The sequence below is a fragment of the Triticum aestivum genome, chromosome 2B, assembly GCF_018294505.1.
Source record: "Triticum aestivum cultivar Chinese Spring chromosome 2B, IWGSC CS RefSeq v2.1, whole genome shotgun sequence".
Lineage (NCBI taxonomy): Eukaryota > Viridiplantae > Streptophyta > Magnoliopsida > Poales > Poaceae > Triticum > Triticum aestivum.
In genome coordinates this window covers 508697484-508708650 of record NC_057798.1, presented here as the reverse complement: position 1 = coordinate 508708650, position 11167 = coordinate 508697484, and the positions used below count along the sequence as shown (strand labels likewise).

General features: G+C 46.8%; 1 protein-coding gene across 3 annotated transcripts; it reads left to right on the top strand.

Annotated features, from left to right (window-relative positions):
- Positions 1 to 4809: 4809 nt before the first annotated feature.
- On the top strand, positions 4810 to 10268 carry LOC123045726 (probable WRKY transcription factor 34). Of its 3 annotated transcripts, none has more exons than XM_044468904.1 (6): positions 4810 to 5218; positions 6358 to 6781; positions 7292 to 7453; positions 8229 to 9139; positions 9229 to 9387; positions 9485 to 10268. In XM_044468904.1, exons 2-6 carry the CDS (start codon positions 6371 to 6373, stop codon positions 10032 to 10034), a joined length of 2193 nt encoding a protein of 730 aa, XP_044324839.1. In that variant the 5' UTR covers positions 4810 to 5218; positions 6358 to 6370; the 3' UTR covers positions 10035 to 10268. The 3 variants fall into 3 exon arrangements, with proteins under 3 accessions (XP_044324839.1, XP_044324841.1, XP_044324840.1); XM_044468906.1 differs by lacking the exon at positions 4810 to 5218 and adding an exon at positions 6085 to 6238; XM_044468905.1 differs by lacking the exon at positions 4810 to 5218 and adding an exon at positions 6087 to 6265.
- Positions 10269 to 11167: the final 899 nt, after the last annotated feature.

Here is an 11167-nt window from a genome sequence, read left to right as displayed (position 1 = left end):
ATCCAGGTGTGGTTGAATTGACAACTCAACTGCTAATACTTGAGAATATTCTTTGGCTCCCCTTGTGTCGAATCAATAAATTTTGGTTGAATACTCTACCCTGGAAAGTTGTTGTGATCCCCTATACTTGTGGGTTATCAGCGACCGGATGGGAAGTGGACTCGATATTAACTAGTTGGATGGGCAACTGCAAAGGTTTATTATAAACCTTTGTAGTGACCCATCCATCTAGTTAATATCAAGGTATTTATTTTGTAATTTTTAACATTTTTTTGATTTTTGGACACATGTTTATTGGCTTGAAGAAGGTCTATCTCGTTTCTTTTTGATAATTTTTGTTTTTTGAACACACAAATTAACCTCTGTGTACTTGTTCTCAAATTAACCTCCAGGCCTGTTTGCCGCGTATCACACACATCTTGTTAAGTTGAACCGTTGATGTTCTCTTCCCTAATGCAAACAATTCATTCGAGTGAACCGTATGCCATATATCACTCACACCTTGATTTGGCTGACCGTTTCTGTTGCTTTCCCTAATAGCAAACAGTTCATCAGAGCGAACTGTATGTCGTACATCGCACACACATTGATATGGCTGCCCATTTCTGTTGTTTTGCCTCATCGCAAATAGTTCGAATGGAATAACTGTGTGCCCTGCATCGCACACATAACTAAATTCTGAACCGTGTTTGATGGCTCTGCCATAGCAAACTTTTTGCACCTTTTTTGACAGTTCTTTTACACCATCGCCTGCGATTAATGCATCACACACAGTTGCGTGAAAGGGTCTCTGATCATAGTGTCGCGTTAGCAGCATCCTGCAGTAGTGAAAGGTCCCAATCTCCAAGGGTGACAAAGCCCTAGCTCCCAAAGAAACCATGATATTCACACTTGAGGAGCCAAGTGATACAAAGGCTGATGCAGGCAAGAAGAAGAAGAGGCCAAAGAAGACAACTCCTCATGTCATTAGAAAACCCTCCATGGTTGCTGATGATCATGATGATGATGATGATGAGGAACCAATTGCAGATGCACATCCAGCAAAGGCTCAAAAGCTTATATCAGATGCTATGAAGTCTGCTACTCCCTCCAAGCCCAAGTCTAAGTCCAAGTCCAGCGCCAAAGCTTCAACACCTAATAGGTCTACTGGGAACACCTCTGCTAGTGAGAGAACAAGGCCCTGGTGCATGAGGCATAAATTGATGATGAGCCACTAGTGCTCAGGAAGCTGAAGCCCAAGATTCTAGACCATGACAACTCTCATCCAGTAGCAGAAAACATGATGCTCAGGAAGGACAAAGGTCTGCATCAGTGGAGATGAGCGAGATACAACTGAGAGGTTCCAGATAGTGCCTAGGGCACCCAAATCTACCGTCATGCAAGTTGCAAACACAAGGACCACTCACTCTTCACCTACTGCCACTGCCATTGCGCCACCTCCAGTCCAGCAGAAGTCAGCTGAAGCCTTCGCGGATGCACTTATCTCCACGCCATATACGCACACCGGAGCCACCAGCTAGAAGTCGCCTTCAGGAGTTGTCGAGGACCGTGCCTAGAGAGACATATAGCTCTATACCTATTCGAACTTTTTGGTACTTGTTGCCAAAGGGGGAGAATTTGTATAGATTATTAGGCTTGGTGAGAGAGTGTCTCGCTTTTGCACGTTGGTTTTCTTGAGCTCTTGCTACTATTTCTGCTTGATTCGTGATACTTTGTTTGTTATGTGTGTGAGATACTACATTGGTTGTGTGTGATTGATCATACTATGCTTCATGTGATGCTTGATGCTTATCTCTATCATTATTTGTGTATGATCATTCACTTAAGCTTTTGGTGATGTGTTCCTACTATTTCACTCATATCATTTTGTGCGCTCCACCAATTGTATGTGACATGGAAGAGTGACCCATGATCCTAATAGATTGTGCATTTGCACTCAAACACAAATTTTTAATAATGAACAAATTTAGGGGGAGCTCTTGCTTATCACATACTTCTCAAAGCAAGGATGCATTTCATTCATTTAATCATTTGTTGCAGCTTTGATCTATATGTTGTCATCAATTACCAAAAAGGGGGAGATTGAAAGTGCAACTAATCCTATGGTGGTTTTGGTAATTCATAACAACATATATCTCATTGAACTAATGTCCATTTAAGATAAGTATTTTAGGATGTTTAGCGATTGGCATGACATGAACTAGAGATATGGACCCATCAAAATGCTAAGGAAAAAGATTGGTAAAAGCTCAAGACTCTACATTTTTGTTTAAGTGATCCAAGATCACATTGAGTCCACAGGAAAGCCAATACTGTTAAAAAGGGATGAGGTGTTGCTTAATGATCTATTTGCTCAAGTGCTTAGTGATATTACTCCTAAATCCTCAACCACTTTCTCTATCCAAATATGTCCAAACCCTAAATTCCAACTCGGCCCCACCGATATTTCCTACTCGGAGCCACCGAGTTCATCTGGACTTAGCCACTGCCTAACAATTCGGTTCCACCGATGTGGATCTCCGTCTCACCGAGATGGCCTTGCCAACTCTCTATGACTTGTTGCAATCACTTCCGTCCCATCGAGAATTGCAATTGGTCTCACCGAGATGGCTTGACCGATTCTTTGTTGCCTCATTGCTTCACTTCGGTCACACCGAGATGATGCGATCGGCGCCACTGAGATGAGGTTTGCCCTAAGCCCTTGCACATCAGTCCCGCCGAGTTTTTACTGTCGGTCCCACCGGGATTCCTAATGTTCATATTTTTACATAGATCGGTGCCACCGAGTTTTCTGATAGGTGCCATCGAGATGGGTCAAAAGTGTGTAACGGTTGGATTTTGCGTGGAGGCTATATATACCCCTCCACCCCTTCTTCCTCAGTGAGGAGAGCTCAGAACATGCCTACACTTCCACCACTCATTTTCTAAGAGAGAATCACCTACTCATGTGTTGAGATCAAGAGTTTCCATTCCCACCATTTGAACCTTGATTTCTAGCTTTCCCCAAGTTGCTTTCCACTCAAATCCTTTTTCCACCATAGCCAGAACTATGAGAGAGAGTCGAGCGTTGGGGAGACTATCATTTGGAGCACAAGAGCAAGGAGTTCATCATCAACACACCGTCAATTAACTTTTGGAGAGTGGTGTCTCCTAGATTGGTTAGGTATCGCTTGGGAGCCTTCGACATGATGTGGAGTTGAACCAAGAAGTTTGTAAGGGCAAGGAGATCGCCTACTTCGTGAAGATCTACCCGAGTGAAGCAAGTTCTTCATGGGCGATGGCCATGGTGGGATAGACATGGTTGCTTCTTCGTGGACCATTCGTGGGTGGAGTCCTCCGTGGACTCGCGCAACCGTTACCCTTCGTGAGTTGAAGTCTTCATCAACGTGGATGTACAATAGCACCACCTATCGGAACCACGCCAAAAATCTTCGTGTCTCCATTGCGTTTGTCTTCTCTAAACCCTTCCCTTTTACCTTCATATGCAATGTTTTACATTCTGCTGCTGTACTCTTAGAATTGCATGTGTAGGTTGATTGCTTGACTTGTCATAATTGCTAAAATCTGCCCATAACTAAAACTGGAAAAATGATAGATTTTTATTTGGTTAAGTAGTCTAATCACCCTCTCTAGACATACTTTCGATCTTACAACACCTCTGGATGCTCTCCTATGTCTCCTCCGCCTCCACTGGACCGGGATCAGAAGTGGGACATGGCCCACGCCGGTGCTACTATATGAGGAAATATGTTGGAGAGCTCGAGCATGTCCGATAACGTGAGTTGTTTACGGCTGGGGTTCGGCGCAATCGGAGTTGAACTAAGCTGTAAACTATTACAGTGGTATGTGTTACCAGGCCGAGCTAATCAAACACATATAATGAAATCAGATTACGCCGTAATCGGGTGACGGGAGAAATTGATTGGACCAAACACATCCAAAATTAAAACACAACAAACGACTACCCTAATCTACTAGATATGAACGTTATTCACACGACGTAAGATCAACACGGTAAAGCGAGCCTCTAGTAGGCACTATGTGCCCGAAAAGTGCAAAATGAGGGCGAGCTTGCAAAATAAAGATGAGCTCATTAAAGGACTTTAAACAAAACATATTTCCACATCGCAAAAAAAATAAAATTTGTACACACCCAAATAAATGTATAACGTGTTCACGGAAATTTCCAGAATAATATACTTTCATACATGGTGTAGGCCAAAAAAAATACATTCCTGAAAATTGGTCATTTTTGTTGTTGGGGCGAGATTTTCTTTCTTTTGTGCAGCTTGCAAATCATAATATTTTTGAATGAAATCTTACGGATCTGTCACAAATAAGCATAAGTTTTCACAGGTTTTTTTATATTTTTTGAAACTTAGAAATATCATGTTCGGGTCATTTGAAAATAAAATGTCCTCCCACGAGCCCGTCCTTGGTAACTTCGCTCTCCTACGTGCCCAGGTTTTTTAGGCAGATTTGTTTTTGGAAGGTGGCATTTTACACACATTTTAAAATACTCTAATGTGATAAAGAGTTCACGCATGGAGGTGCCGTTTCCTTCACTGAAATCCTCTGAAATTTTAATGTGCGTTAAGCGCGCAATCATCTGAACAATAAAGGTGTGCCGACTGCACGTTAATTGCTGAAAAAATGGCAGAAAACACCAGAACCTCCGAGATAAAGAAACAACCAGTGAATTCACCAAGAAAGAAAAATGCAGAGGAAAAGAGCAATTCCATCTCTCTCTCTCTCTCTAAAAAAGAGAAAGAGAAAAGCTGCAGTTCGCAGGAGAGAGATGAACGGCGAGCATGCCATCAATGCCATCCATGTTTCTCTCTCCTCTCACCGTCATCCCTCCTCGGGTTCCAACGAATCCCTCCGCACATCTCCCACCTTCTTGGTCAAACCGCCCCTCCTCCTCTCTCTCTCCTCTGTTTTCTGTTTCTTCTTCTCCTCTCTCTAGGATAAAAGAACTGTGACAGGGAAGAGAGAGAGAGAGAGACAATGGGAGAGGGGAGCCGAGTAATAATGGCAGGAGGAACCTTCTTTTCCTGACTCCCTGCGGCTGCAGCTCATCATTTGTCTCTGATCCTTGTGCCTTGTTCCCTCTGCGGCTGGTCTTGGCCATTGGTGGACTGAGCCATCGCCGGCAGGGAGAGGGGGGCATCGCCGTTGGGGCTTCCTGCGATTCGCATTTCTCCGCAATCCCACCAAGGTTGGTCTCCCTTCTCTGTCCAACGTTCCTTGATCAAATCTCTCTCTGTGGGATATCCCGCATTCCGTTCTTGCGAGGAGATTCCGTCCTTCCTCCCTGCGCTTTGGCATGTGTTCTTTGTGATCCGAATTTCTTCTCTTATGACAAGATCCTATCATTCTGATGTCATGTTTCGATTCCCTTCCTTGAAAATAAATCAGAGTTTGGGGTTGTCGAAATGCGCCTTAACAGTTGTGTTTTGTTTTATAAAAATGTGGCTTGGCTGGATTTTCCTTTCCCTGCGTAATGCGTGTTGTTTTGGGTCCAATTTCGTTTAAATTTCACTTTTGTGTATAAATGCCTTATCCGCCCCGTTTTTCAAAAATAGGCCAAACCTCCTCGCCGATTGACATGTGGAGGAAAAGTTTGATTTGAAATGCCTGTCTTCTCCTTTTTTATCTCTGGTTTTGTTTGGTTCCTCCAGCTCGCAAGATAAACGATCCTCCATTTCCGCATCCCGCAGACGATTCGAATCAAAGAAGCAACCTCTTTTTTTTCTTATCGTGGTATTACTTACGTTGTTTGGCTCAAAAGTGCGTCCTTGACGATCCCAGCCCTCCTATGTCTTTTATCAAATTCTTCACCGTTTCCGCCAAACTTGGAGCAATTTTGAAGGGCTTTAGGAGAAAAAAAGTTGTTCCCTGTTGTCATGCGCCTCGAGCTCCGAGCCCCGAATCAGCATGCTGTTGCGTTGAGGGGTCCATGGCCTCTTCCTTTCCTGTTCTTGGAGTGAATAAGATGGAACAGCCGCTCCCCACCTTTTATTTTCGGCTCCTTTTCTGGCAGTACATTCAACTTCTTTGTGGATGACTGTGCCGGTCGCATCAACCTAACCTTTTGATGTTATACGGGTTGTCGTTTACCCGGGGGCATGGACATGCTTTCATTTTTGGAATCAGCTTTCTGCTCGATAAGATCCTCTTGTTTTTGCAACTCGAAGCCAATTCTTTGATCCTTTTGGTGTTCGAGCCAAAGATTTGTGTGAGGCCAACAAACTGCATTACATCCGTTGGCTCCTTTTCTCTGTTCTTGTCGTTGATGATGTTTCTGCCCTGCTGTCTTTGCTGAATTTTTTACCTGGCTCTCGTCTCCGAATGCAGGTTCCATGCTGAGATGGACGGCCACACCCACCTAGCCATGGAGTGGAAGGACCAGAGCCCAGGGGCAGACTGCAGCATGCTGCCGAGCTTCCTCACCGACCCGTTCCCCGCGGACCCCCTGGTGGAGGACTGCGACGGCGGCAACGACGGCTCCGAGGGGGCCGGGTTCGAGAGGCACGGCCTGTCGGTGGCCGTGGGCTCGCCTCAGGAGGAAGGGAAGCCGGCGACGCCGCACTTCGGCCAGAGGTCCAGCTCCAGCAGCAGCCTCTCCGAGCGGATGCAGGCCAGAGCTGGGTTCAGCGTCGCCAAGCTCAGCATGCCTGGCAGCGAATATTCAGGAGCCCAGTCGCCTTACCTGACCATCCCGCCCGGCCTCAGCCCCGCGTCGCTGCTGGAATCGCCGGTGTTCCTCTCCAATGCCATGGTATGGATTGTGTTTCGATTTTCATGCTTGTGATTTCCAGCGTCAGAGTGTAGGGATTGTTCTTAATATTGTCAGTGGGATGCTAGATTGGCAGGTTAAGTATGCTTGCTTTACTGAACTTTGGAAATTTCTGTAAGTCCATGAAAGTTTAACTTTGTCATTGCCACCAAATAGCCCACCTATATATACCCGAGGAGATTTTCCTTCCTTGACATACTCTGAGGGGATTTTGTTACCGTTGCCAAAATAAAAGCAAATGGAAGTTTGTATATTTCTGTTCCTTTTCGTGTACTACTCCCTCCGTCCGGAAATACTTGTCATCAAAATGAATAAAAGGGAATGTATGTACATGTATTTCAGTTCTAGATACATTCATTTTTGTTCATTTTGATGACAAGTATTTTTGGACAGAGGGAGTATGAATGAACTCGAGTATGCAATTTCAAATTAAACAACAGACACCATGATACTGAAGTTACTACCTAAATGTTTTATTATGCTATGCTTCAGGGCCAGTCCTCGCCAACCACTGGGAAGTTACTCATGCTTGGTGATACCAATAACAACAATAATGCTCGGCTTGAACCTCCATCAGTTGAAGATGGTCCCCGTGCATTTTCTTTCAAGCCTTTGGATCTAAAATCATCACAGTACACCGCTGAAGGGAAGAAGGTGAGCAGCTATGTGAAATTGTGTATAGTCAGCCTTTATTCCTTGCACTGGAAAAACAAATCAAGTACTCCCTCCGTCCGGAAATATTTGTCATCAAAATGGATGAAAATGGATGTATCTAAAACTAAAATACATCTAGATACATCCATTTCAATGACAAGTATTTCCGGACGGAGGGAGTAATAGCATTATGCTTCTTTGCTGAACCATATTGTGGGGGAGATGTTCCACATGTAACAACCATGAATGACTGATGTGATTCGTTGAGTTTTTCTTCTTATCCTCATCCGCATACCCACATTTGAAATGTTTACCTTTTGTGACCATGGAGCTAGGTATAGCTGACTATTTTTCAGTGTATGCATGAATTGTCAATTTTATCAACTGGACTTTGTGCATACAGAGAATGCAGTGTTTTCAAATAGTGGGGGCACTGTAATTTTTCTATTTAAACAGCGTTTCGTACGACTAGTTAAAGCAAGGTGGCTGATAAGCCTGTTTACCATTATTGTTGGTATTTAATGGAATAAGTGAAAGACAGCTTTGTAAGTACTACCAACATGGTTCATGGTTAAAACTAGATAAATCAGCAGAGTACAACTTATATTTTCGTTAACGCAGTGAATGACAGTTTAAGGCTCTGATATAGTATATGCTTTTGTTGCTTTTTGCCGCCTGTGGCTGATGGTATGAAACTGTTAATATATTCATGAAATTAGAACAAAACTTTTGAATTCCCTCGTTCCTTGTGTGGAACATCTTCCTTTGCCTTCAGGCATCTCTACCCAACAGTCAGCACCCATCAGCACCAAGCAGAGATGTTCCTGTCAAGACAGAAACCAACATTCAGACGACGACTCGAGGCGCCAATCCGCTGGGCCATCTGAACCAAGCGCAGTTCAACAACGGGCAAGACCTCATGAAGCGCAGCTACCATGACTGCAACAACAAGCGCAACCGCCTGCCAGCTGACAGTGCCACGGCGGGCGGCGACAACAACGCACCGCCTCCAGACCATGGCCCACCGGCGACGGCGGTGGACAGCGAGGCGGCGAAGGGAGATTACCCTGCAGCGGTGGCCACGGCCGCGCCGGCCGAGGACGGGTACAGCTGGAGGAAGTACGGGCAGAAGCAGGTGAAGCACAGCGAGTACCCGCGGAGCTACTACAAGTGCACGCACCCCAGCTGCCAGGTGAAGAAGAAGGTGGAGCGGTCGCACGAGGGCCACGTCACGGAGATCATCTACAAGGGCACGCACAACCACCCCAGGCCTGCCGCCCAGAGCCGCCGACCTGCCGGCGGCGCGCAGGTTCACCCGTTCAATGACGCGCAGATGGACGCGCCTGCGGACAACAACAACAACGGCTACGGCAATGCTGGTGGCTCGCAGCCGAACGCGGAGGCGAGGTCGCTGTGGCACGCGGGCGTGGCTGTCCAGGACTGGCGCGGCGATGGGCTGGAGGCCACGTCGTCCCCCTCGGTGCCCGGCGAGCTCTGCGACTCGTCGGCTTCGATGCAGGTCCATGACGGTGCTGCCCGGTTCGAGTCTCCGGAAGGCGGCGTGGATGTCACGTCTGCCGTGTCTGACGAGGTGGACGGGGATGACAGGGTGGCCCATGGCAGCATGTCCCAGGGCCAGGGCGCCGCCGACACCACCGAGGGCGATGAACTCGAGTCCAAGAGAAGGTTATACAATCTCATCTCTGCACGCATGCACCATATGTTCGTTTAGAAAGAAAATGTGTGTGCTCATTTTGGGTGGACTAATGTTTCAGGAAGCTGGAGTCGTGCGCCATTGACATGAGCACTGCGTCCAGAGCTGTGCGCGAGCCTCGGGTCGTGATCCAGACGACGAGCGAGGTGGACATCCTCGACGACGGCTATCGCTGGCGCAAGTACGGGCAGAAGGTCGTCAAGGGCAACCCGAATCCAAGGTACGTACGTCAGAAACACGAATCGACTTTCCTTGGAGCAATGTAGTACTGTATGTAGGTATGGCAGACTCTCATGGATCGTAACCTTGCATCGCAGGAGCTACTACAAGTGCACGCACCCGGGGTGCTCGGTGCGGAAGCACGTGGAGCGCGCGTCGCACGACCTCAAGTCCGTGATCACCACGTACGAGGGCAAGCACAACCACGAGGTCCCGGCCGCGAGGAACGGTGGCCACGGGAGCTCGGCGGCGTCCGGCGGCACGGGGGCGTCGCAGCTGTCCCACGCGCGCAGGGCGGAGCCGCCGTCGGTGCAGGACGGGCTGATGAGGCTGGGCGGCTGCGGCGCGCCCTTCGGCCTGCCGCCGAGGGACCCGCTGGGGCCGATGGGCAACTACCCGTGGCCGCCGCCGAGCCTGCCGATGCCGTCGGGGCTCGGCGCCGTGGAGGGGCTGAAGCTCCCCATGCTGTCCCCGTCGCTGCACTCGGTGTTCAGGCAGAGGCAGGCGATGGAGACGGCGGCGGGGTTCAGGGTGCCCAAGGGCGAGGTGAAGGACGAGGCCGCCGGGGCTGGCGCTGGGGGCGGCGCGGCGGCGGCGGCGGCGTATCCGCAGATGATGAGCAGGCTGCCCCTGGGGCACCGGATGTAGATAATAAAAGCAGGAGGGTCGGTTTAGAGGGCTAATTAGATTAAATTGGTTATTAATGTTCGATAAGTATACGGTGGAAACAATCACCCTTACTTCTTGCTACTATTTTCTTTTTCATCTTCCTGCTACAAGTTCGTTTAATTTTCTCCATGTATCGTTAGCGATTTAGTGTATCGGGTTTAGTCCTCTGTTTGTCTTAATAACCGGCATTACGAAGCTTCCATTTTGGGTTCATGCGGTCTTTCAGAACATTAGTTTGCAACTTTATTTTTAAACTCGCATTTGCTAGCCAATTTGTTTCATTTCAGACTTTCAGTAGACCAACCTCTTATCTTTTTCAAAGAACGCCATCATCCCCTTGGCGAAGACTACAATCTGCAAAACATCCTACTGAAACAACCACAGCAGATCTTCTCAAAGCAATCCTAAGGAGCTCTCCTCGGTGATGATCGAGCAGGCGCAAACATTTGAGGAGCAAGGCAGCTTGAGCATCTGCACAGATCAGCTTCTATTGATGCACCAAAGCTCCCAACATACCCAGGATACATTCCAGACTCCCTGAAAAACAAATTCATTACATAACAACCATAAGCTCCACAGGGTTTACAAGTGACCAAGTTTACTGTTCATGTAAAATTTTATAAACTTCAAACAATAGCAAAAAAAAATTGAACATCGACAGATTAACATCCTGCAAAATTTTATCTTGAAATGACATCCCTGGAGGCCTGTACAAAAAAGTCCAGCTAGAATTTTGGGGCACACATATTTGTTTTGTTGGCACACACCACTACAGATGCCTTTTTGTGGCAAAATTTGAAGGATGTTGGAAAACTTGTTGATGTTCATATTATTATTTTGGAATTTACTCTTCTTGCGGATGCATTTATGCTCGAGATTAGAGTAACACTTTCGCCAAGTGAATAGTTACATCATTCTTCTCTTTCTTTCGTAGCTAAATCTTCGAAAGAGCACAAAAACGGTATATCAAGTATTTCAGCTACAATTTCCTAGGTCTTAACTCGCACAATGCAATCAAAGGACAAATGTTTGATACTCTCTTCTTCGTTGTAAAACACACGTTGGATTGACCACATGGCATCCCTAAACAAGGTTATCCCTAGTCAAACTCT